Source organism: Pipistrellus kuhlii, unplaced genomic scaffold, assembly GCF_014108245.1.
Source record: "Pipistrellus kuhlii isolate mPipKuh1 unplaced genomic scaffold, mPipKuh1.p scaffold_m20_p_35, whole genome shotgun sequence".
In the NCBI taxonomy this organism is placed as follows: Eukaryota; Metazoa; Chordata; class Mammalia; order Chiroptera; family Vespertilionidae; genus Pipistrellus; species Pipistrellus kuhlii.
Window position 1 is genome coordinate 1864030 of NW_023425535.1, and position 27439 is coordinate 1891468.

The window sequence follows — 27439 nt, forward strand, 5'->3', positions numbered from 1 at the left end:
CTTTCTTTCCTTAAATGATTTCTGGGATTTTCTTATTTCCCGTGTCTTTCCTCCTTTCCTTTTCTGTTATCATGAAACCTGTATGGAACCTAGTCCTCTGGGCCTAGGAAACCTAAAGTCATCCCTGCAGTGTAATTTTGATCTAAAAATTAAAACATGCCTCCCGAGCAGTGACAATTGTGGGAGGGAAGTCAGGGCTAATGATGAGAACAGCTGTAATCAATTAGCTATCGAAGCGCATATCCTCTTTCCATAATGAAATCGTGTGACGTGTTGGACTATAGCCCAGACCGTCCTCACTGAAATAGTATCGGTACGAGTGCTTCCCAGAATGCGGGTGTATGTCATCAGAACCACGAGGCTCTGTACGAACAGAGGTGCACTGAGGGCCCCCACTCCCGTGTGCCAGAGAACCTATGTCCAGCTCTATAACATGTCCTCCTCTGACACGGAGTGGATTTTTGTTTTCCTCGGTGTGCATGTCCTGAAGGAAGAGTCAGATGAATAGTCAGATGAAGCTCGAATGAAACGGGGCTGTCAGGTGCTGTGAGCCGGCCTTGCTTTGTCGGCTGCGCACATCCCCCCCGGTCCTCCAAGCTGTGCAGGCGGTTTAGAAACGGGCTGTGCAGTGTGGGCCTCACTTGAGGTGGTCTTAGTGTTGTGATTTTAAGGCCCGTGATCGCTAAAATAGTGAGAGTCTCTGTGATAGCAAAACTTCGTGGAGATGTTTTGGGTGGTTTATTTTAATGTATTTGTGTTTGTTTGGTTTTGTTTGTTTGTTTTTTTAATATATTTTATTGATTTTTTACAGAGAGGAAGGGAGAGAGATAGAGAGCTGGAAACCTCAATGAGAGAGAAACATCGACCAGTTGCCTCTTGCACACCCCCTACCGGGGATATGCCCGCAACCAAGGTACATGCCCTTGACCGGAATCGAACCTGGGACCTTTCAGTCCGCAGATCGACGCTCTACCACTGAGCCAAACCGGTTTCAGTGTGTTTGTTTTTAAGAGGGAAGAAACATATGATGTGGTTAATAAAAGTCTATACTGGTCACTGTGTTCCCAGTTCCTAATACGCGTACTACCTTACTTTCACTTTGCCATTCATATTATGATAGACACACCTCAAATTTTATGATGGAGAAGAAAGAAATTATCTTTCAAACTTCAGGTAATATTTTAAAGTCTTAACTATCATTTAGTAAACTTCTAATTACAAATAAATGGCTTGAAAAAGTAATACACTTTCAGAAGTAAACGTTTTGATTTTCTGGTAAGTTCTGGGCTGTGAATAGCAGATTTCCATCCTGCAGGTTGACATATTTGACCCTGGCACTATTGGCTTGTCTTAAATTTGTGAGGTAATCAATGGTAATCAAGGATGAAAGGAGCTGTAGCCAGTTTGGTAATTGATGCTAATCCTCCAGCACAGTGGTCGGCAAACTGTGGCTCTCGAGCCACATTTGGCTCTCTGGCCCCTGAGTGTGGCTCTTCCACAGAATACCATGGCCAGGCGAGTCTATTTTGAAGAAGTGGTGTTAGAAGAAGTTTTAAGTTTAAAAATTTTGGCTCTCAAAAGAAATGTCAATCGTTGTCCTGTTGATATTTGGCTCTGTTGACTAATGAGTTTGCCGACCACTGGCCTAGGATATTTGGCACTTCTGGTGGTCATCTCACCAGTGTTGAGGGCTGGAAAGGGTAGGGTAGTAGGTATGACTGTGAATGGTTCAGGAACAGGGATGGCATTGCTCCTAGCTGTCCACTCAGCCTGTAAACCTCCGTAGTCTTTAAGTAAAGGAAGAATGACAGAAATTGAAGGGCGTAATAATCCACACAGATGTTCAGCCAGAAAGTAATATTGTCCTTAAATGACAAAATGTGAGTCATCATTGTAGCAGTTTGCAGAAAGAGAAAAACTGCTGTAGAACCTAATAAAAACTCCATATGTGTGTATTTATGCTTATTTGAAAGTGAATTTGTTTTAAACTATTTTAGACAGAATTGAATGGTTGTTTCCTAATCCCTGCTAAGTACATATTGATGATAACGCTTGTTCCCCTTGGAGGAGATAAGCTGGCGCATTTAATCCTTTTAGAAAGGAATATTGTCTTGGAAGGGGCCAGGGCAGAGGCACACTCTCCCAGGACCTGTCTCAGTGAGGAGCAGAGATGTTGGGGGAATTCTGCGGGAAGTGCCAGAATCGATTGCAGCCTCTGACCTCTGTGGCCCCAGCCTTTGAGCAGAGCAGAGGGCAGGCAGGACAGAGGCTGCAGGTTGGAAGGGTTTAGAAGCAGGGGAAACTCTGTCACCTTGGAGTATAGAGTGAGGTTATGGCTTGTTTTTCTATTAGAACTACAAGGTTTTTTTCAGTTTCGCACAATATTGTTTTTATTATTCCAAGCACTGTGTGATTTACTCTGATTTATAATTTTTTCAAGTTCAGGTATCATTTATTGAGCTATAGCAAGAAAATAAAAATTATATATGATCTCCCAACTCAGAAATTATCTCTTTTAACATTTCAATATATTTTCTGCCAACCTTTAAAAATATTTTTATTTAATAAAGCCAGTATTCATTAATTCCTTCCCATGGCTTAGGCATTGAGATAGTTTGAAGAAAGGCGCTTAGGAATGTGGTGCTGTGATTGGGTTGGGTAGTACGGGTTCTCATAAGTGTGCTGCACCGAGGGAGGGTCCTTAGCCTTCTGGAGAGGAAGGACAGGACAAGCTACGGAGGCAGCTGGGGTCTGCGGGACAAACAGACAGTGGCGAAGATGAAAGGATGGGAAGGGGCGAGGCAAAGAGTGAGAGGGCCCAGGCTGTGCTCTTTGTGGGAACTGAAGACAGTCCGGGCAGGTGGAGTGCTGAGTCTCGGGGCAAATGTTGGGGTGGGGCCATGAAAGGTGAGGCTGATGAGGGGAGCAGAGCTCAGATAGATCCTCATGGTCTCATAGACCAGATGAGGTGTTTAAACTGTACCTAGAACAACAGGCAGACATTAAAAGGCTTTTCTAAGCAAAGGGATGAAGCATTCAGATTTTGCTTTTTTGAACTGATCATGCTAGTTCACACAGTAACTGGGTCAGATGATAGTGGCCAGAACTGAGCGTCAGCAGTGTGATGCACAGGCAGGTGGCTTCATATTCACTTCTGCCCTTGCTAGCACCAGCTCCCTGCAGGACTGAGGTGAAGCAGCCAGCAGTGGGCGGTGGCTGTGGTGGGGCCCGGGCTCACAGCAAGGCCCAGCGGCTGTGTCCGCTGAGAGAAGGGACACGGTTCTGCTGTCACAGGAGGGAAGGGGGGCAGGAGGGTGGACTCAGCTGCCTGTGGTTCACAGCGCATCAGCATCTTGTGACTGTAAGGAAATAAAGCCGGGTTTCCAGACAGGTTACACTCTCCCAGGAGGTGTGCTGTCCCTGCGGGGAAGACTGTAGGAGTGGCAGTGACACAGCCGGGCAGTGGGCTGGGATGGCCTCAGGGACCCGGGTGCTCACACTTCTCCTTGTGGCCATACGATTTGCACTGTAGCCCAGCTGCCCGTGGCCATTGGGCTGGTTCCTGTGCACAGGCAGCAGGAGACCGACAGGAAACGCCCCCAGTTGAGAAGGGGCAGCACCTCACCCACACGGTGTGTTCCAAGGTCCCAGTGAAGACCTGACCCCTGTGCATTCACACCTATGATAAAGTGTAATTTATAAATTGGGCGCAGTAAGCAATGAACAATAGTAACTAGTAACAAAATAAAGTAATGATAACAATGTACTACGGTAAAGGTGTGTGAATGTGACCTCTCAAAAGGTCGTCTTTTACTGTTCCCACTCTCTTTTCTTGTGATGGTGTGGGGTGGGTGGTGTACCTGAGGAGGACAGAAGGTGAGTGGTGTGGGCAGGGTGCCATAGCGCGGCCGCTATGAGGGTGATGAACACAAGCACTGTGGTACCATGACAGTCAGTGAGAGAGCCCGATGGCCGCTCAGTGACTCATGGGTGGAAGTGGCTACAGCGCAGGTACGCTGGCTGAAGGGGTGATGCGCAGCTGAAGCCGGATGTGGGATTTTATCACAGTCAGGCTGCTCAGAACAGTCTAAAACTTTAGAATTGTTTATTTCTGGACTTTTCCATTTAACATTTTTGGACTGAAAATGCAGAAGGTGAAACCACAAATAAGGGGAGACTACCATCACTGGGTGAGCCAGTGTTCCCAGCCTCTCAGTGGATTGGTGAGCATTGCCAGGGGAGTGGTGTGTGCTGACAATCTGAGAGGAATTGGGACCCCTCCTTCTCCCTTCTTCACTCAGCCGGACAGCGCTGAGTCCGCAGGCACACCTCTGGAAGGAAGTGTGGATGCTGCAAGCACTGGTTCCGTTAGGCAGGAGCTAGGGCAAAGGCATGCTGGGATAGTGGTCACACCCCTTCTATCAGCTACCTGTGTGTAAGTCTTTTTTTTATAAGATTTACTATGAACATTTTTCCAGATTTTAAAATATTCTTCAGAAAGAATATTAATGGTTACATGATATTCCATTTTCTTTAACAAGCACTCACAGTTTTACTGTGTGGTACAATATTGACTGTAAGCACTTTACAGATATTGACTGGTTCAATCTTTACATGAACCATATGATCAGTACTGTTATTCCCACTTTAAGATGGGAGACTGAGGTTCAGAGAGATTAAGCAATATGCCCAAGATCACAGAATTAGTGTGCCCAGAGCTGGGATTCAGACCCAGGCAGCGCTAACCACTGACGTGTGCTGCATTGAAGAACAGATGGTTTAGTCCACATGTGTCAAACACAAGGCCCGCGGGCCAAATCCGTCCCGCCAGGCCTTGCAATATGGCCCGCACCACGCTGTCATCACTGCACTCCGCTGCGTTTCCATCACAATGACAGTTTATGACTGTTCAGTAAACCATTCGGCCTGCGATTTAGGCTGGATTTTAGATTTTGGCCCCTTCTCTGATTGAGTTCGACACCCCTAGTTTAGTCAACCCTTCCTTTATTTGTGGGTGTGCAAGTAGCAAGAGGAAATAAAGAGGAAAAAGAGGCTCCCTTTCCACGCTGGGGACAGATGCTTCTTTGGGACCGCTGGGTGGACGGGGGCTGTTGGGACGGCTCTTGCTTCCACTCAGTTGTTTCCACAAGAACAGGCACTTGTGCCTGATGGCCTGCTCTTACCGCTAGCGACGGCACCATGATGCTCCTTCAGGAATGTATCACCTGGGAAGCGAGCAGCATGTGGAAAACTGACTTCTAGGCATTGCCCCTCTCCTGGTGACCACGTGCCCTTGGCACGCCAGCCTCTGGGCTCTGAACACCAAGCATTTCCGTCCTACTTATTTCCAGGGCTGTGAGGCTGGTTGGAATTCTGTGGGTGAAAACTTGTGGTAAACTATAAAGGGTCAAACAAATGGAAGGCACTCCTGTGTTCCCTTAGTTTAAGATACATTGTATAATCTTTTCATTAATCTGGAATAGATGAGAGAAAAGTATTTTTATTACATGACTTTTACTTTAAATGTTATCTTTTAAAAAAAAAAGTATTGATTTCAGTGAGGAAGGGAGAGGGAGAGAGAAACATCATGGTGAGAGAGAATCATTGATTGGCTGCCTCCTGCACACCCTCCACTGGGGATCAAGCCTACAACTTGGGCATGTGCCATGACCAGGAATCGACTGTGACCTCCTGATTCATAGGTCGATGCTCAACCTTTGAGCATAGATGTTATCTTTCAATGTGTTAGCTAGTGTTTTCTCTCTCTTTATTTAAAAAAAATATATATTTTATTGATTTTTTACAGAGAGGAGGAGAGAGGGATAGAGAGCTAGAAACGTGGATGAGAGAGAAACACTGACCAGCTGCCTCTTGCACACCCTGCACTGGGGATGTGCCCACAACCAAGGTAATGCCCCTGACTGGAATCGAACCTGGGACCTTTCAGTCCGCAGACCGACGCTCTACCACTGACCCAAACCGGTTTCGGCTAGTGTTTTCTCTTAATACCTGCATTCACCAATTGATAAGTGGGATGGTGGGGGTTTCACTGAAGAGGTTTTAACCTTAGCAACTTTTTCTTTATAGGACATATCAAATTTCCATAGCTAGGATTTTCCTTTTTTTTTTTTTAATTTTCTTTTTGTTTCTTTTTTATTTTTTGGCAGTTGATCATCCTTGTGCTGTCATTTATTGTTGTATTTTCTTCTCGGACATTTTGGTGCAGGTTTGAGGGGTTGGGTCCGACAATCATTGTCTGCCCTACGACAGTGATGCATCAGTGGGTGAAGGAATTTCACACATGGTGGCCTCCGTTCAGAGTGGCAGTTCTGCACGAAACCGGCTCCTACACCCACAGAAAGGTAACACCTGCACTTCACACCTTTTGTTTGTTTTGTCTTAAAGGCTTCCATTTGCATACTTGTTTTCTTTGACCCATGGATATCAAGTGTGTTTCTCTTCATGCAGTTAAATTGTCACTAATTTAATTTGAGCTGTGTATTGTGAAAACAGTTGTGAATGTAGGCTTATTCCAGCCCCTAGTGGTGATGAGACAGGTTGGTTGTCCTGCTGGGCACAGACAGGCTCAGCTTGGGAGCACGAGGGGACCGGAAGGCAGGCTCACAAGCAGTCCCCTGGCGGGGTGGGAGTATTGGTGGCTTCAAACGGTTTTAGGAAGATGGGTACAAAAGGTCATAATAACTTAATTGGCAAAAGCATTTGTTAATATGCGTTTAAAACATGTTTTCAATGAATAAAAGCCATTTTGAGAATTTTATAGTTTCATTGTTGCTTTTAAGTTTTTTGTTTTTTGAATCCTTGATTGTCATATAATTATAATCACTGTATTTTGATAGTGTGTTTCCTCACTTATTCCTAATTTTAACCACATTATCTAAAAGGAGGTTTATCTGTATTCCTAGGGGTAGCATAGATGTGTTGTGTTATGCTTTTTTTATTATTATCTGTCTCACCATCTAGACTGTAAGTTGCGTAGAGCAGGGACTGTGTGTTCCACATTTTTGTATCTCAATGCCCATAAGCATTTGCGGAATAAATAATAATTACAGGTTTTCACTGTGGGTTCACAGGTTGTTTAATTGACGGGAAGTGGCAGTTTATTCCGAGTTCTTTCTTCCCTGAGTGTCAGAGCTCTTGAGTGAGCTCTCAGGGACCATGACAGAGCTGGTGAATGTTAGCCTTTCTGAGGGAGACACACATGAGCCACTAGACCCAGGGTTTCTGTGATTTTGCCAGTACTCCTTTCTCCTAAATTCCTAACTTGTTTGTGATTATGAGTAAGCAGAACTTTTGATGAAGGGAATTAGTACTATCCATAGTTTGGTAGCTCAAGGTTGGTGAGATGCAATCTTATGTGTACTAGCTGTTGTTAAAACCGATTGACTTTGCCTTGAATTTTAGATGATAAATAGAATACAAACTGAGTTAAAATATAATGCTGTGATTTAAAAAAGTATATTTTAGCAGCATGGAAATAACAGTTTTGTCTTTTTTTTTGGTGTTTTTTTAAATCCTCACCTGAGGATATTTTTCCATTGATTTCTAGAGAGAGTAGAAGGGAGGAAGAGAAAGATTGATGTGAGAGAGACATCTATTGGTTGCCTCCCACACACATACCCCTACCATGGTTGGCAACCCTGTAATTGATTCCTTGAATGGGAATTAAATCTTCAGCCCTTTGGTTAGAGGGTTGATGCTCTAACCACTGAATCATACCCACCAGGGCAAAAATAACAGTTTCTATTGTTTTTCTAATCAAAATAAATTATAACCATCCTGTCACCATCCTTGTAAACCTGGGTATTCTTTTTTCACTTCCATTGTCTATTGACATCTCTTAATGTTTTGTTTTGCAAAATTCTGTAGAAAGATCCATTAGTTGATGTTTGTCTTTAAAAGGCAACATTTTTATATGTCCATCTTTATGCTTTTCTTTGGGCTAGTGAAGTGTATATATTTCACACCTTCACCTGGATCACGGCTCACCTATGTATCTTCTGTAATTACTAGAGGCCTGGTGCACGAAATCCATGCATGGGGGGGTGTCCCTCAGCCCAGCCTGCACCCTCTCCAATCTGGGACATCCCTCCCACAATCCAGGACTGCTGGCTCCCAGCTGCTCACCTGCCTGCCTTCCTGATTGCCCCTAACCGCTTCAGCCTGTCAGCCTGATCACCCTTTAACCACTCTCCTGACAGCCTGATTGATGCCTGTTTCCCTGCCAGCCTGATTGCCCCTAACTGCCCTCCCCTGCAGGCCTGGTCACCCCTAACTGCCCTCCCTTCCAGGCCGGGTAACACCCAACTGTCCTTCCCTGCAGGCCTAGTGTTCCCCCCTCTCCCCCAGCAGCCCTCCCCTGAAGGCCTGGTTCCTCCAACTGCTCTCCCCTGCAGGCCTGGGTCCCCCCAACTGCCCTCCCCCTGCTGGCCATCTTGTGGCGACCATCTTGTGTCCACATGGCGGCAGGATCTTTGACCACATAGGGGAAGTCATCTTGTGTGTTGGAGTGATGGTCAATTTGCATATTACTATTTTATTAGATAGCATAATCTGAAGAACTCCCTGCATGTAAATGAAATACATTGACTCATTAATGAAAGTAGCATTGACATTGATCAGTGTTTCTTGGTAAGGCTTGCTTCCTTAACTTGTTCAGAGGGCAAAAGCTTAAGGACAGATACTTCACTTCCGTTTATAGTGATTTTAGCTTCCGAGGTTGTTTTGCGTACACTGACACATGCCGTTATGTGATTGTTCATAATTTTCTCAGTGTTTTACAGTTCACCAAGGACTTTAACTTTAACTTCCTTTCTAAACTTTAAGGAAAAGCAGTAGACTTGTGGTTTTATTCTGACCTTTAACTCTACAGTTCCTTCTCTGTTACAAAATATCTCAGATCTGCCCTAATTGGTTTGGCTCAGTGGATAGAGTGACAGCCTGCGGACTGAAGGGTCCTGGGTTCAGTTCTGGTCAAGGGCATGTACCTTGGTTGCAGGCTCGATCCCCAGTAGGGGGTGTGCAGAAGACAGTTGATGGATGTTTCTTTCTATTTGATGTTTCTAACTCTCTTTCCTTCTCCCTTCCTCTCTGTAAAAATCAATAAAATATATTTAAATATATATTTTAAATCTATTTTTAAATCTATCTATCTATCTATCTATCTATCATCTAACTATCTATCTATCTGTCTCCTAGAGATTATGTAGGAAAGCAGATCACTTCAGGTTTCTTTAAAAACAAAACTCAGATCTCTAAAGATGTAAGCTGTCAAGCGAAAGATCAAAATGATGTTCTCTTTCAAACCATACTCTTGACTTAGAAACACAATCATTTATTTTGCAGTCAAATGCTCTTCCCCTGAGCTATACCCCTCACAATCATTTATTTTGAATGCTAATATCATTTTGCTATTTGTGATGATACATAAAAAATGTGTTAAGTCCTTACCCAGGCCTATTAGTAACACTGCCAAGATCAGAACTCTGGCTTTTGGATTCAGGTACCCTAGTGGTGTTTGATCCCTCTGCTCTGTCTTTTCATACTTGTATGTACAGATCTTTGCCATCCCATGAACGCCTATTGGTTTAGAAGTGCGCTCAATTGCAATAGAATTTATGTTTCTTAACCTTATTTTAAATATTTTGCTGGTTTAACTTCTTACCCTGCATCTATTGTCTGCCCTCCTTTCTATCCTTATTGGCTAAGGTTCGTTTTCTCCAGCTTTCTGTGCCCTCTACTTGTCCTGTCTAAATGTAACAGTGGTGCTTTGGCATATGGACATTCAGGGTGGGGAGAATAGGAAAGAGAAGAGATTACTTAAAAGAGTAATCATGCCAGAATTATTCTGTTTATTATTCAAATAGATTTATCTTTATCTCATCACGCCCTCATGCATCACACCCTAATATCGTCATAAGATGGCCACCACAAGATAGCCATCACAAGATAGCCATTACAAGATGGCACAACAGCCGAAGCCAGTTTGGCTCAGTGGTAGAGCATTGGTCTGCGGACTGAGGGGTCCCAGGTTCGGTTCCGGTCAGGGGCATGTACGTTGGTTGCAGGCACATCCGGTAGGGGGTGTGCAGGAGGCGGCTGGTCGATATTTCTCTCTCATCGACATTTCTAGCTCTCTATCTCTCTCCCTTCCTCTCTGTAAAAAATCAATAAAATATATATATATTAAAAAAAAAAAAAAAAAAAAAAAAAAGATGGCACAACAGAGGCAGGGCCCAGTGGAGGAGGCAGGTCATGGTAGGGGAGGGCAGTTGTGGGTGATCAGGCTGGCAAGGGAGGGCAGTTGGGAGCAATCAGGCCAGCAGGGGAGGGCAGTTGGGGGCGATTACTCTGGCAGGGGAGCAATTATGCATCAATCAGGTTGGCAGGGGAGTGGTTAGGGGGTAATCAGGCTGGCAGGCAGACGAGTGGTTAGGAGCCAGCAGTCCCAGACCGTGAGAGGGATGTCTGACTGCTGGACATCCCCTGAGGGGTCGCAGATTAGAGAGGGTGTAGGTCAGGCTGAGGGACACCCCCCCCCCCCCACACACACACAAATTTCATGCACTGGGCCTCTAGTTTTCATGTTGATTTGTTGTAGCTGGTATGACATAAAGTTTTGAAAGTTTTGCATTTAGAGAACATATTTAAATGAACAAACAATTTCTAAATGGGGTGCATCTATTTTACTTCTTCTCTAAATAGCCTGTTAGCTTCCCACGTCTATCACAATGCTCTATTATCTTTGTTCATATTCTCTTTGATAGCAAATAAAAACTCAGCTACCATGCAAAAAAAAAAAAAAAAAAAAAAAAAAAAAAAGTGTGACTAATATATTCAACCAAATGGTCCAACCAGATAAAGTCATTTCTAGTCTTTTGAATCTCCTTCAATGGTCAGTTAAAATCTTATTTAATATGAGTAAAAATTTCCCTTTCTCATGTTTTGTGCTCCCTTTTTCCTAATATAGACAAATTAGTATTGATTGTTGTATAATTATAAACATGATGTTCCATGTTTTTGATACTGTAACGGCTTCCCAAAATGGATATATGATTTTAACTGGCCTTGAAAAGCTAACTGTTTTATTGGGGAAAGAAAATATATGAAAAGATAATTTAAAAAGGTAGTTTTGTGATAACTGCTGCCATAACTCACAGTAGGTGGCGGTTATCTTTAACACTTTTGAAACACTTATTATTAAGGAGTTTTCTTTCAGTTTGTTTAAAGATGTATAACGAGAAGTTTCTTGCTTAAATTCTGAAACAGTTGTCACATGTCTCATCTTATGCTTCTATGTAGGATATAGTAATTCTGTGGAACATTTTAGATAATTCAAAGGGTTTTATCTTATTTTGATCAATTCATGGCATTTAGAGGCTTAAGAATGAGAAATAGCCCTAGCTGGTTTGGCTCAGTGGATGGAGCGTTAGCCTGTGGACTGAAGGGTCCCAGGTTCGATTCTGGTCCATGGCACGTGCCTGGGTTGCAGGCTTGATTCCCAGTGGTGGGTGTGTGGGAGGCAGCCAATCAATGATTTTCTCTCATCGTTGATGTTTCTATCTCTCTTTCCCTCTCTCTTCCTCTCTGAAATATATATATATATATTTAAAAAGAGTGAGAAATACAATGGCTTAAAGGTGTAAAGCATAGATCCTGCCAATTACCAGACCAGGGTTTGAATCTTGGATCTGTCATTTGATCACTTAGTGATCTTGGGGAAGTCACTTAGCCTCTATGAACCCAGTGTGATTCCTGTGAAATGGCACGTGCAAAGCTTACATTTACTTGGGGAATTTTTACTACTAGAATCAAAATATTGTAGGTCTCTATCTTAGTTGTTGAGGAAGAAAATACATTCTGGAATCTGATGATTCCATAGAAACACATAAAAAATGTTTATGGTCCTTCACGGATAGACCTTTCCGCGTGTCCAGACATTTGGCCCCAGATGGAAACAGTGAAGTAGGATGATAAAATTCTTTTTGAGAACTACAACGTGTGATGAAAGGACAAACCACAGAAAACATGGGCATCTGATAAAACTGTTATCGTGTGCTCTTAAAAGTCCTGTTTTCTGAAACATTATAGAAAAAAAACTTGGCTTTTTAAAAGCTGGAAGAGCGTGAAACCGTAACAAATAAAAGAAAAGGGCCACGCGGTGCCTCCAGCATCCTAAATATTTCAGACCCATTCCAAGTACACAAATTACTACGCAAAGTGATGTAATTCCTATTAACTTCCGATGGTATGCTCACCTGATACAAGGAATGAAAGATGCTATGCTTGTTCTGTGAGGTGTATTGTAAAATTATGTTGCTGGAGCCATTTTTTCTTCATTGTCAGCACAAATCCTTGTTTATTAAAGATTTAGCTTGAAGGAAATTTTAATTAATTACAGGTGCAGTAAATCCTGCCTGGGAAGCTGCCATGCTGTGCTTGCCGTGAATGGCCTTCATGTGCCGGTGCTCCCCTCCGCTCTTGGCGCCTGACAGTGTGATTTATGGCTCTTGTTTCCTACCAGTCCACTGTTTGCCCTCTAGGAGCGATTGGTCTCCTGAGCCTCCGTAATAACAGCAGCTCTCGCACAGACATCTTTTAATGACAGCAGCACTGCGTTCAGTAAGTCAGGCTAATTGCAGACGTACCCTATTAATTGCAAAAACTAGGAGCGAGGTTACATATTTTACAAGCTTTTAATTTGAAACCGCCCGAGATAATTTGTCTTAAGTATTTGGAAGGAGACATCCGTAATATTCAACAATTCACCATTATTGAAACTCCAGTCTTAGCAGTTACAGAATCCTGTGATTGAATCAGGTGAAAGCAGATGGTCTTGGATGCATTTTTACCAGTAGCCATTGTGTGTGGAGGTTATCTTTTCAGTGGGGGCATTTAAAAATTTTACATATTCTTTTTTTAAAAGCGCCTTCTTAATCCTTACTCATTATACAGTTATAGCTAACATTACAGAATTTGAAAGATAAACTTTAATCCTTAAACATAAAAAGGATACTAAATATGGTACCAGGGGTACATATTTGAGAGGTTGGAATCTCATTTGTGTAACGCTCTGTCCAGAGCGTCGGGATCGCAGGGTCCACATTTGCAGGGCTGGGCCATGACCCAGTGGAAATGGTATCAGTGACTTAACTTCTGGGGTATTTCAGGCCCTAAGCAGTTGTGGTTGTCTTCATCTCCTTTCTCTCTGTGTGCGCACACAGCATTGTGCCTGGAGTGAAATGCGCCTGGAACAGTCCAGGTCTTCATTTGCTATCTATCTATCTATCTATCTATCTATCTATCTATCTATCTGTTATCTATCGTCTGTCTCATGCCCAACCTGCTTCATACTTCTAGCAGCAAGAATGTTCGTGGGAAATCTAGAGGTGGAAGAACTGTTGAAACCATCACTGCTTCTAGAAGTCCTGGAGGCGGGCTGTGGTGCTCGAGGGGGAACGCTGCATCTTTGGACAGCTGCTGGTGGCGGTGCCCGCAGAGTAGTGGTGTAGCCGGTGGTGTTTACTGCTGCATTCATCGTAAGTAGGAAGTCAGGAAATGGTTGAGTCAGGGTGGCCTTTAATGTAGTATTGTGTAGGCACTGAAAATTGTGAATAGGAAGATGGCAAAATACCAGTCATAATGTAATTGCTCTCACCTGCCGAACCTTTAATAGGCACAGGTGTTATAGTTATTCTCTAAAGCAGTGTTATTGGCTCGGAAATATTAAGTTTATTGTGACAGATGAGAAGACAATTTCCTCCTCTTTATTCTTTTTTAAATTCTTTATTGTTTAAAGTATTACATATAGTATTACATATGTCTCCTTTTCCCCCCATTGACCTCTCCCTGGCCACTTCCACCCCCGGGCACATGCCTTCACCCCCCCTAGTGCCTGTGATCATTGGGTGCCTGTGATCATTGGTTATGCTTATATGCATGTGTACAAGTCCTTTGGTTTATCTCTTATTGCCCTCCCCCTCTTCCCTCTGAAGTTGGACGGTCTGTTTGATGCTCTTATGTCTCTGGTCTATTTTTGTTCATCAGTTTATGGTGTTCATCGTATCCACAAATGAGTGAGATCATGTGATATTTATCTTCCTCTGAGTGGCTTATTTCACTTAGCATATTGCCCTCCAGTTCCATCCATGCTGTTGCGAATGGATACAGCAGTATAGTATTTCATTGTGTAGGTGTATCAGAGTTTTTTAATCCACTCATCTGCTGATGGGTATTTAGGCTGTTTCCAAATCTTAGCTATTGTTTTGCTTTGATCATAGGAGTACATATATCCTTCCTAATTGGTGTTTCTGATTTCTTAGGATATATTCCTAGAAGTGGCATTACTGGGCCATAAGGCAGCTCCATTTTTAGTTTTTTGAGGAAACTCCATACTGTTCTCCACAGTGGCTGCACCAGTCTGCATTCCCACCAGCAGTGCACGAGGGTTCCCTTTTCTCCCCATCCTTGCCAGCATTTGTCATAGTCATTCTCACAGGTGTGAGATGGTATCTCATTGTCGTTTTTATTTGCATCTCTCAGATGATTAGTGACTTTGAGCATCTTTTCACGTGTGTTGGCCTTCTGTATATCCACTTTCGAAAGTGTCTGTCTTAAGTCCTTTGCCCATTTTTTGATTGGATTGCTTATCTTCCTTTTGTTAAGATGTATGAGTTTCCTATACATTTTGTAGATTAGGCCCTGATCAGATATAACATTGGCAAATATGTTCTCCCATGAAGTGGGCTTTCTTGTTGTTTTATTGGTGATTTCTTTTGCTGTGCAGAGGCTTTTTATTTGGATGTAGTCCCATTTGTTTATCCTTAGTTCCCATTGTCTTAGGAGCTGTATTGATAAATGTCTGCTATTTTGCTGCCTATCGATTCTTCTAAGATTTTTATGGTTTCCTGTCTTATGTTTAAGTACTTTATCCATTTTGAATTTATTTCTGTGTATGGTGTAAGTTGGTAGTGTAGTTTCATTTTTTTGCATGTATCTATTCAATTTTCCCAACACCATTTATTTTTTAAAAATATGTTTTATTGATTTTTTACAGAGAGGAAGGGAGAGGGATAGAGAGTCAGAAACATCGGTGAGAGAGAAACATTGATCAGCTACCTCCTGCACACTCCCTACTGGGGATGTGCCTGCAACCAAGGTACATGCCCTGGACTGGAATCGAACCTGGGACCCCTGAGTCCTCAGGCCGACACTATCCACTGAGCCAAACCAATTAGGGCCCAATAGCATTTATTGAAGAGACTGTCTTTACTCCATTGTGTATTCTTGCCTCCTTTGTCAAATATTAATTGAGCATAATGTCTTAGATTGATTTCTGGGTTCTCTGTTCTATTTCATTGGTCTATATGTCTGTTCTTGTGCCAGTGCCAGGCAGTTTTGAGAACAGTGGCTTTGTAATACAACTTGACATCTGGTATTGTGATCTCTCCAACTTTGTTCTTCTTTCTCGGGATTGCTGCAGCTATTCGGGGTCTTTTTTATTTTTTATTTCATATGATTTTTTGGAGGTCTGTGAATATGCCATTGGTATTTTAATTGGGACTGCATTAAATCTAGATTGCTTTGGGTAGTATGGGCATTTTAATGATGTTGTTTCTACCAATCCATGAACATGGGATATTCTTCCATTTGCTTGTCTTCCTCTATCTCTTTTTTTAATGTCCTATAGTTTTCTGAGTACAAGTCTTTTACCTCCTTAGTTAAGCTTATTCCTAGGTATCTTTTTTTGTTTTGTTGCAATGATAAGTGGGACTTTTTGTTTGTTGGTTTCTCTTTCTGTGAGTTCATTAGTGGTGTATAAAAAAGCCATATATTTCTGGGTGTTAATTTTGTATCATGCTACATTGCCAAATTAATTTATTAAATCTAGTAGTTTTTTTTATGGAGTCTTTAGGGTTTTCTATGTACAATGTCATATCATCTGTGAATAATGACAGTTTTAGTTCTTTTCCAATTTGGATGTCTTTTATTTCTTCTTCTTGTCTGATCACTGTGGCTAGCACTTCCATTACTATGTTGAACAGGAGTGGTGAGAGTGAGCATCCTGTTTTGTCCCTGTTCTTAGGGGGAATGGTTTTAGTTTTTGCCCATTAATTATGATGTTGGTGGTAGATTTGTCTTATAAGGATCTATATCTCTATATCTATATCTATATCTATATCTATATCTATATCTATATCTATATCTATCTATCTAATCTGCCTAAAAGATTGATTATAGTTGTGATGCACACTGGCCACCAGTGGGCAGATGCTCAACACACAGCATGGAAACAGACTGATGAATCTCAGAGGGAAGGGGGTGAAGGGGAGGGTGGAAGGAGATTAACCAAAGATCTTATATGCATACTGGAGGCCTGGTGCATGGATTTGTGCACAGTGGGGTCCCTTGGCCTGGCTGTGAGGATGGGGCCAAAACCGGCAGTCCAACATCCACAGAGGAGTCCTTGAATGCGAGAGGGCACAGGTCAGGCTGAGGGACCCCACTGGTGCACAATTCCGTGCACTGGCCCTCTAGTTTTATTATATTGAGGTTTAATCCCTCTATTTCCACTTTGAGAGGGTTTTTTTATTTTTATTTATTTATTTATTTATTTATTTATTTATTTATTTATTTATTTATTTATTTTTATCAGGAAAGGGTTTTGGATTTTCTCAAATGCTTTTTCTCCATCAATTGATAGATTATGTGATTTTTCTCTCTCAGTTTGTTTATGTGATGTATCATGTTTATTGATTTGCAGATATTGTACCAGCCTTGCATCCCTGGAATAAATCCCACTTGGTCATGGTGTATGATCTTTCTAATGTAATGCTGGATTGATATGCTAGAATTTTGTTGAGGATTTTTAGCATCTGTGTTCATCAGAGATACTGGCCTGTAATTCTCTTTCTTTGTATTGTCGTTATCTGGTTTTGGGATTAGGGTAATGCTGGCTTCATTGAAAAAGCTTTAAAGTGTGCCTTCCTCTTGAATTTTTTGGAATAGTCTGAGGAGGATAGGTTTTAGTTCTTTGAATGTTTGATAAAATTCCCCTGTGAAGCTGTCTGGCCCTTTGCTGGAAGGTTGTTTGTTTGTTTGTTTGTTTGTTTTCCTCCTCTTTATTTTTATTTCATAAATATTTTGGCCCTTGTTATATCCTTTTGTACTCTAATTAAAAATATTCTAAGCCTAGTTTATTAATATAATATCAATTTTTAAGATGTTAAAGTTGTAAAAATTTATATGATTGTGTTTACATGAATTATTGAATTACGTTTCCTGATATTTATCTATTCTTATGTTGCAAAATTTTATTTATCAAGTAATGAATCTCTAATGTGTATGTCAGTTTTGAAAACAGAATTTTGCTAGCTTTATATTATTATTTTTTTAAATAAATCTTTATTGTTCATATTAGGTCTAGTAATAATTAATGTCGTTTTCTAATACTTTTTAAAATCGAATTTATTTAAACAATACAACAAAATTTAATCAACAATATAGTTGCCGTTGTTTTCTACTACTTATGCCCAACGCTCAGGAAGCATTTTAATCCCTCTGTTGTAAAATTCTTGTGATTTTGATGCAAAAAATTCGGTCAATGCATTTTTGAGGCATTCTTCATTATTAAATTTTTTTCCAAGAAGAAAGTTTTGCAAAGAACGAAACAAATGGTAATCGGAAGGGGCAATATCAGGATAATATGCAGGTTGAGGGAGAACTTCCCATTCCAACTGGCGCAGTTTTTCAGCAGTGATTCTTGCAGTGTGCGGTCGTGCGTTATCATGGTGAAGAATTACGCCCGTCCAATTAATCAGCGTGGGTTCTTTTTCTCTTAAAGCTTGGGCTAACCTTTCCAATTGGGCACTATACACTGCACTTGTAATGGATTGGTTAGATGGTAAAAGTTCATAATGAAGAATTCCTTTAAAATTCCACCAAACACACAACATCACTTTTTTCGCATGCAAGTCAGGTTTTGGCGTGGGCTGCGGAGCCTTGTTTTTGTCCAACCATTGAGGCCGCCTTTTCAAATTAACATACAGCACCCATTCTTCATCTCCGGTAACAATTTGCTCTAAAAACGGCAAACGGTTTTGACGAGAGAGGAGCGAACTGCAAATTGTGACTCTTTGATTACGGCTGTTGTCGGTCAACTCATGAGGAACCCATTTTCCAAACGTTTGGACTTTGCCAAGTGCACGCAATTGATTGGAAATTGTTTTTTGTGAACAATTCAAAGTTGTCGCAAGCTCTTGTTGGGTAATTTGAGGATTTTGCACCAAAAGAGCTTGAAGAGCTTCTTGATCAAAATTGGACACACGGCCTCGACCACTCTTGTCATCTAATGACCACTCTTGTCATCCCCCCCCCCCCCCCCGCCCTTGCTCCCCTCCACCAGGTTCCCACCCTATCCTCTGCCCTTTCCCCACCCCCCATTGTCCTCATCCATAGGTGCACAGTTTATGTTCAGTCTCTTCCCGCACCCCCCCACTCCCCTTTTCCCTGAGAATCGTCAGTTCACTCCCCTTCCATACCTCTGATTCTATTATATTCACCAGTTAATATTGTTCATCAGATTTTTTAATTCCCTTGGTTTTTAGATTCACTTGTTGATAGTTGCGTATTTGTTGTTCATAATTTTTATCTTGATCTTCCTCTTCCTAAAGAACTCCCTTCAGCAATTCATATAATTCTGGTTTGGCATGATGAACTCCTTTAGCTTTTTTTTTTTTTTATTAGTGAAGCTCTTTATCTGTCCTTCAATTCTGAGTGATAGCTTTTCTGGGTAGAGTATTTTTGACTGTAGATTCTTGCTATTCATCACCTTGAATATTTCTTGCCATTCCTGTCTGGCCTGCATGTTTCTGTTGAGAAATCAGCTGACAATCATATGGGTGCTCCTTTATAGGTAACTACCTGCTTTTCTCTTGCTGCTTTTAATATTCTATCTTTGTCTTTTGCTCTTGGAATTTTAATTATGATGTGTCTTGGTGTGGTCCTCTTTGGATCCTTTTGTTTGGTGTTCTGTGCGCTTCCTGGACTTGTCTAATTCTTTTACCAGGTGGTGAAGTTTTCTGTCACTATTTCTTCCAATATGTTTTTGGTATCTTGCTCTCTCTCTTCTTCTGGGACCCCCATAATTCTGATGTTGGTTTGCTTGAAGTTGTCCCAGAGGTTTCTTACACTATCTTCAACTTTCTGGATTTTCTTGTCTTCTTGCTTCTGTGGAGGAGTGTCCTCTGGCTCTTTGTGTTCCAAATCTTTGACTTGATTCTTACAACCTTCCATTCTGTTTTTAGGACTCTGTATAATATTTTTTTATTTCAGACAATGTATTCTTTATTTCTAGTTGATCCCTTTTTCATATCCTCATAGATCTCATTTATCAGCCTTTTCTAGGAAATTCTTGAAAAACCTTAAAACTGTGGTTTTGAATTCTATATCCTCCATTTTTTTTATTTGTGATCTGTTTCCTTGTTTTGGCATTTTCGCTGCTTCCCTGAGTTGGTAGGGTGGCTTTTGTGTGCTAAGGTGTCCTATATGGTTCAGTGGGTCAGCCTCCCGATTACCTGAGGTGGACACTCTTGGTGCATCCCTTTGTGGACTGTGTGTACAGCCTTGTTGTAGTTAAGTCTTGATTGTTGTTGGTATCAGTGGGAGGAGTTGACCTCCAGGCCAATCGGTTGTGAGGATCAGCTGTGTCTATGCTAGGAAACAGCCTTATTCGACTAGACTTGGGAAATTGCAAAAGCCTCTGTGCTCAGCTTGGATGGGCGGAGTTTCAGGGTGGAGCCTACAGCCTTGGCTTCCTGTCAGCCCCGCCTTATGAGGTTCCTGAGTCTCAGTGTTCCTCAGTGTCCTTCGGTACTTGCTGCAAGCACATCTGAGAGAAAGGTGCCCTCAAGTTTTGCCCGCTACCAGACAGTCTAGTCTCTCCTCTAATGAGTCTGGAACTGGGGTTGGAAGTGGGGTTCAGAGCAGTCCAGTGGCACAGTCAACAGTTCATCCTCTGCGCGCAACGTGTTCTCTGGTATCTGGTGTTCTCTAGCATCTGGTGTTCTCTGGCATCTGTGTTCTCTGGCATCTGGTGTCCTCTAGCATCTGGTGTTCTTTGCATCTGCGGTGACACCGCTTTGCCAATTCTCATGCTGTGTATCCGCGTCTGTGTGTTCTTGGGTTGACTTTTTAGAAGTTTGTCTGTTTTGTTTTGTCTTTTCAAAGAATTGTTTAATTTTTTGCTTTATCATTTCTGTCAGGCTTTTTCTTTAAGATTCACTAGTTTTTGTGTTAGCCTTCCACTTGTTTTCCTGTTTCAGCAGATTGCATGACTGCAGGGTTTGGGCCAGCCTTTCTGAGGTGTGAAGAGGGCTGTTCCTCCTGTGGTCTGAGCACTGCTGAGAGCCACAATACACTCAGATCCCTTGTATCTTAATTTTAAATTTTTGTTTTGTTGAATGTTTTTTCTCTTCACACCCTGAGAGGCAGTGGTCAGGTCCTCTGAAGGCTGTGGCTATGCCACTTTGTCAATGTAGCACTCAGGGTTTTGCTTTCCTGTCTTGTGTTTTTTTGGTAGGTAAAGTTTCATGGCTCTTCTTCCTTGATGTTGTTTCCTTTAAAATATAAAATATCCTTTTTTTTCTGTTCAGTTCTTTTTATCTGATATTTATATTTCTTATAATGCCCTATTTTTTGTTAGCATTTCCTTGGTATCTATATATATAAAAGCCTAAGCGACCATCGCAACTGAATAGACGACCAAACAGGCCGAGTGGGGCGACCAGACCGGCAGGGGGGTTAGTGAGGGGCGATGGAATGACCAAACAGCGGGTGCGTGGGTGACCAGGCCTGCCAGGGGGTGGGGGCAGGTGGGGGCGACCAGGCTGGCAGGGAGGGGGCAATAGGGGTGATCAGGTCGGCAGGGAGGGGCAGTTGGGTGCGACCAGGCTGGCAGGGGGGCAGTAAGGGGCAACCAGGCAGGCAGGCAGGCAGGTGAGCAATTAGGAACCAGTGGTCCCAGATTATGAGAGGGATGTCCCGGATTGGAGAGGGTGCAGGCTGGGCTGAGGGACCCTCCAACCCCCTCCCCCATGCATAAATTTTATGCACTGGACCTCTAGTTCTTTGATAATTTCCTTATGTTTTTCGTACTTACCCAGTGGTAAGTCTAGCTGCTTATTACCTGCTGTCATATGGAGACCCTTGGCATGTTTTGTCTTGTTTCCCCTACAATGGTTTGCTAGTTCTATAATCTTATTTCTTTTTTTTCATAGTCGTGCCAGAGTAGCAAATATGAGTCAGTAAGTGGGCATAAATGGTTTATAAATGTATTTCAATGTATTTTTCTCTCGTGGTTAAGAAATTAAACTGTATCAGTCACCTAAGCCCCATTCTACCTTTGGACAGGGTAGGATTTTTAGTACTCTTTTATTTTCCCTTATTCTCACTCTAGGTTTTTTTAAACTAAACTGGAATTATAGTAACACTTAATATATCCCTTTTATATTTTAAATTTTCAACAGTTTTTATTAGTATTTAACAGTGTTTTAATATTTACTTAATTATTGTTTTAATAATTTATTTTAAGAACTGGAATGTATATTACATGTAATTTTCCCTTAAAATTCTTTTTCTTTTGTGGTAAAGTTAGAGGCAGTGTTGCATAACATTAGTTAATAAGCTTTAGAATTGGCTGCCTTCCTATATTCAAATCCTGACTCTACCACTTCTCAGCTGTGTGACCTGATATGTTATTTACTGATTCTGAGCTCATTTCCTTATCTGTGAAGTGGGGTTATTAATGGGGCCTCTGTCTCTCAGAGACGCTTTGAGCACGCCGTCTGTGATGAGCTTTCTGGACCCACCGACTATGGGCTCACTGTGCTCTCTGGGAGACTGCAGCCCTGCGCTGGCCCACTGCCGCCCACTGTACCAGCCCACCTCCTGCTGCTTATGCTCTGCCCCTGCCTGTCTGAGGTGGCATTTCTCTCCTCAAGCATGACTGCTTCTTCAGATCGGTGCAGAGTTCCCGGGTCACTGCTTTCCCCTAGAATTATGGAAAGATTTTCCAGTTGTTTTCTGAAGAAATTTTTAAAATATATTTGTATTGATTTCAGAGATGAAGGGAGTGGGTGAGAGAGATAAAAACATTAATGATGAGAGAGAATCATTGATCAGCTGCCTCCTCCACACTGGGGTTTGAGCCCTCAACCCAGGCATGTGCCCGACCTGGAATCGAAACGTGTTCTCCTGGTTCATAGTTCAGTGCTCAACCACTGACCCATACTGACCAGGCTGTTTTCTGAAAATTTTAATGTTTCCTAAAATATATTCAACACAGTTAGTCCTTCCTCAGAAGGAAATCGTTTTTTGTTCTAACTAAAAACTAGAGTAGTTTCTCTTATTTTTCTTTATTTTTGGAGTTCAGACATCTAATAGGTATTTGCCTAGGTCTGTGGCATTTTTCAGTGTTTCCTTCCACCTGACACTCTTGGATGTTTTGCTTTCTAGACCCAAGTCTCTCCTCAGATTTTTTTCTACCTTAAAAAAAAAAATGATTACTTTTCTATTCTTTCGACTCTATTCTCCTGGAATTCATGCCATAAATTGTTAGAACTCCTGGATTTGTTTATCTTGTCTTGTTGGCTTTTCTCTCATTTTCTAGCTTTTTTATTAAAATAAATCACTTTCTATCTACCTTGTTGTTTTAAGTTTAACAAGGATTGACACAAAAGTTTTGGAAAAATAAAAATTGAATGTTTGTATGTTATAATTTATTTAGTCTTCTTTTGAGCCCTTTCCCCCAATAATGACTATGTTAGTACTTGCTACTTACAGATGAATGAAACCTGCAGTAACCTGCCATTGCTGCTAATGTATAACTACAACTGTCTGCATTGTGTTTGTATACATATTCATAAAGTTCTTTGGATTGCACAGTGATTGGACGATTGTCATTTTAAGAGTCATGCTTATTTAATTTAACTTTTTGTTTAAAACTTGCTTTTCCATTTAATTATCATTTTAGGAGAAACTAATTCGAGATATTGCTCATTGTCACGGAATTTTGATCACTTCTTACTCCTACATCCGAATGAGGCAAGATGATATTAGTAGGCATGACTGGCACTATGTGATCTTGGATGAGGGACACAAAATTCGAAATCCAAATGCTGCCATCACCCTTGCTTGCAAACAGGTATGATCTCTTGGAACAAGGGGGATTTCTAGGTGGGTAATAATATTTACTTGAGAGTAAACTCCCTGATTTTAGTCACTCATTTACTAAATCTTTCCTTGTGTCTTTGCATAAGGAATTTGAAATACATTTAGCTTTAATACAGACAACTCTTCATTCTTGCTCTTAGTCTTGTTTTTTTTAAAATTCTAATTGCTCATACAACTTAATATCTTTATATATAATAGATCAGTTGTTAGAATGTATCCAAATCTAACTCAAATCCATAGTATTCAGCTAGAACAATAAGAAATAATTCTTCTCTTATGTAATTGAAGAATTAAAATTTTATAAAATGTCTCCTGTGTTCTGGAAAGACCAAAATGATACTAAATGTGTTAAATAACAAAATAGAGTGGGAGTGTTTGGGGTAAGGTCGGTGATCATCTGTTAAGAGCTGAATTTAATAAGAAAATATTTTCTTCCCCAATAGTTCCGCACTCCTCATCGCATCATCTTGTCTGGCTCACCAATGCAGAATAACCTCCGTGAGCTGTGGTCGCTCTTTGACTTTGTCTTCCCAGGGAAGCTGGGCACGTTACCTGTGTTTATGGAGCAGTTCTCAGTCCCCATCACCATGGGGGGATACTCAAATGCCTCCCCAGTGCAGGTAACACCGCTAGTATTTCTATATTTCAATATTATACTTCGTAGTGAATCTATTTAGAAATGAGGGAAATGGCCAAGCCTATAAATTAGTATTTAATAACAATCACAAAATTATATTTGCTTAATAGCTCATATTTTTCCAGATGATTTTTTAAAAATCACATAAAATATTTGAGAGCATGCCAAAACAGTTTGGCTCAATTAACAGAGCGTTGGCCTGCGGACTGAAAGGTCACGGGTTCGATTCCAGTCAAGGGCATATACCTTGGTTGCGGGCACACCCCCAGTAGAGGGTGTGCAAGAGGCAGCTGATAGATGATTCTCTCTCTTCGATGTTTCTAACTCTCTATCCCTCTCTCTTCCTTTCTGTAAAAAATCAATAAAATATATATTTTTTAAAAAATTTGAGAGCAGTCAAATTATAAAACAAGAGTGAATCAGTTCCGGACAGCATATAATTTAGTGCAAATTGGGTAGTACATCTTATAAAGTATAAAGTCTTGGGAAGGGGAAACCAGAGAAAACTGATCAGGGAAGACTTAATGCGACAGGTATTCTTTTTTTTTTCTTCTTTTTTTTTCTTTTTATATTTTATTGATTTTGTACAGAGAGAAAGGGAGAGAGATAGAGAGTTAGAAACATCGATGAGAGTCATCGATCAGTTGCCTCTTGCACACCCCCTACTGGGGATATGCTCGCAACCAAGGTACATGCCCTTGACCGGAATCGAACCCGGGTCCCTTCAGTCCCCAAGCCGACGCTCTATCCATTGAGCTAAACCGGTCCCTGCGCGACAGGTATTCTTATCCTGATTTCGGGAAAACAGGCCCGAGAACAAGGCAACAGCCACCTTAGGTGGCCATGGGCAGTGTAGAGACAAACTTGACTGGCCTGGAGGTGTTTGTGGGGAAGCACTAGGAAAACTCTGAGTTCTGGAAAGGGGAGCTTTGAAAGGGAGGCAGAGGTGCTCAGGCAAGGAAGAGCCACCAAGGCTGTCTGAGCCGAGATGGGAGAGGGCTGTTCTCTCAGGTTCTCAGGCTACAGGTGGGTTCTCAGGCTGCAGGTCAGGTTCTCAGGCTGCAGGTGGGTTCTCAGGCTGCAGGTCAGGTTCTCAGGCTGCAGGTCAGGGTCTCAGGCTGCAGGTCAGGCTCTCAGGCTGCAGGTGGGTTCTCAGCCTGCAGGTCAGGTTCTCAGGCTGCAGGTCAGGTTCTCAGGCTGCGGGTGGGTTCTCAGGCTGCAGGTGGGTTCTCAGGCTGCAGGTCAGGTTCTCAGGCTGCAGGTCAGGTTCTCAGGCTGCAGGTCAGGTTCTCAGGCTGCAGGTGGGTTCTCAGGCTGCAGGTCAGGTTCTCAGGCTGCAGGTGGGTTCTCAGGCTGCAGGTCAGGTTCTCAGGCTGCAGGTGGGTTCTCAGGCTGCAGGTCAGGTTCTCAGGCAGCAGGTGGGTTCTCAGGCTGCAGGTGGGTTCTCAGCCTGCAGGTCAGGTACTTAGGCTGCATTGAGGACCCTGCAGGACTCCTGGGGATGAGGGTGATGAGGACTTAGACCTGGACTTGGACCTGGACCTGGGTGGTGGTGCTGAGAAAGAAGGTGGAGAGCAGGGCCTGTGGAGGCATTTTAGGCAGAGCAAATGAGCTGTGGAGGCTGCCAAGATAAAGGAAATGGGATAGGTGGTGGTGAGCTTGCTGCGGAGCCCTGAGGTTTTAGGCCTGGGCGCCTGGGAGAATGGGGTTGTCACAGGCATGGACAGCTGACCTGAGAGCAGGCTCCCTCCTGGGTGAGAGGCAGGGCTTCTGCACAGCCCTCAAGGGGAGGCCTGCACCTCAGGTCAAGGCTGAGCCTTGACAAAAAGCCTTTCACCAAAAGAGACATTCACATGTTTGAGATACTTGATTAAAAATAGAATTTTAGACCTTTACTATCAGGATTGTCAACAATAATTTCAAAACCTTTTACATCTTGAGAATGAATGATTTTTAATTAACTATTGTAAGGCTTCTCTTCCTCCACTGAATCCCTATTGTTCTTTATTTATAGTTTTTATTTTTATTTAAAAATAATATCTTTAAAAAAGCATGTCTTTATTCATTTTAGAGAGAGAGGAAGGGAGATAGGGAGAGAGATAAGACCATCAATGATGAGGGGGAATCATTGATCACCTGCCTCCTGCTCGCCCCCCTACTGGGAACTGAGCCTGCAATCCAGGCATGTGCCATGACCTAAAATCGAACCGTGACTTCCTGGTTCATGGGTAGGTGCTCACCATTGAGCAAGATCCCCTGACGGGCAGTGACATCGTCTGACAGGCTTTTTAGGCCAGAAATAATTTCAAGTTCAACAGAACTTAGAACTACATGCTCTTCACCAGATTCACTAGTTGTTCGTGTTTAGCTAACGTTTTGCTGTATTTGCTCGATCTTCTCTTTCCTCCCTCCTCACCACCTTTATCTGCACACAGATTTTTTTGTTTCTGAATCATCTGAGAGCAAGTTGCAGATGGTACTCTTTCCTCTAAATCCTTCAGTGTGTATTTTTTAAGAACAAGGACATTTTCTTAACAGAACCACAGCATAAACATGAGAATCAGGAGGAAATATAATGTTGATAGAATTTTGTTATGTAACGTGTATGTCATTTACATTTTGCCAATTCTGATATTATCTGTCTCTTTAGTCTCCTTTAATTTTGGACAGTTCCTCTAACTTCATATGCCTTTTGATTCTTTGGCATTTTTGAAGACCATAGGCCTGTTTTTTTCATAGAATGTGACTCACTTTGGGTTTGCCTTTCATTCTTTATGATTGGATTCAGGTTTTGCATTTTTTGGCAAAAATATCACAGAAGATAAACACACATACATGCACATACATGTATACATACTTGAGGTGTTCATAGGATCTTTTAAATGTTTTCATTTTTACCATGCTAAGTTTGTAACATGAATTTTTCTGTATTATGATCAACCGCTCATTTTGCTTAAAATTAAAATTAATCTTAAATTTTAATCTTAAATTTTAATCTTAAATTTTAAAATTAATCTTTAATTTTAAGCTTTCTTAAAATTAATCTTTAGTTAGAATTTTTCTCTTTCCATAAAATAGTGATTCAGTAGGTTGTTAAGCCTATGTAGATTTTTTAAATATCAATAATTTATTGAATTCTTTGTTTGCCTTTAAATGAAATGCAGAGTGGTTTCTGTGCTGTGGGCCTTTGTTTTTCTATGTAGTTAATACCATCTCATGTGGCTGCTCCATTACAGAGCCATATGCTCCGTGGCAGACCTGAGCGACCTTTCATTTCTGGGATCATAAGGCTTGTCTTGAACTCACTTTCTGAAGTCTCCAAAGGGCAGTAATCTCTGCTGATTATCTGGCTGCCTCCACTGCTGCAGCTTCCCTCCGGTTGCCTTTTGATCTTCAGCTTGCAGAGTAGCCATCTTCTTGTAGCTTTTGGAGAATGTGAGATTGCAAATAGAGATTTGTTTGCAAGCAGTTTTTTCCCTAGAGGTTGTTTGGGAACCAAATAAATCTCTATTTTGGGGTTTAACTATACAGTAATAATTAAGGCAGAGTATAGAA

General features: G+C 41.8%; 1 protein-coding gene across 7 annotated transcripts in view; it reads left to right on the forward strand.

Moving 5' to 3' along the window:
• Nucleotides 1–27439, forward strand: part of ERCC6 (ERCC excision repair 6, chromatin remodeling factor) — a 75121-nt gene that overhangs the window by 33203 nt on the left and 14479 nt on the right. For all 7 annotated transcript variants that reach the window (XM_045570683.1, XM_045570684.1, XM_036461210.2 and 4 more), the window contains 3 exons: nucleotides 6227–6362; nucleotides 23048–23218; nucleotides 23691–23867. In XM_045570683.1, coding sequence (XP_045426639.1) covers nucleotides 6227–6362; nucleotides 23048–23218; nucleotides 23691–23867 — 484 coding nt within the window. The remainder of the gene's footprint in view (nucleotides 1–6226; nucleotides 6363–23047; nucleotides 23219–23690; nucleotides 23868–27439) is intronic.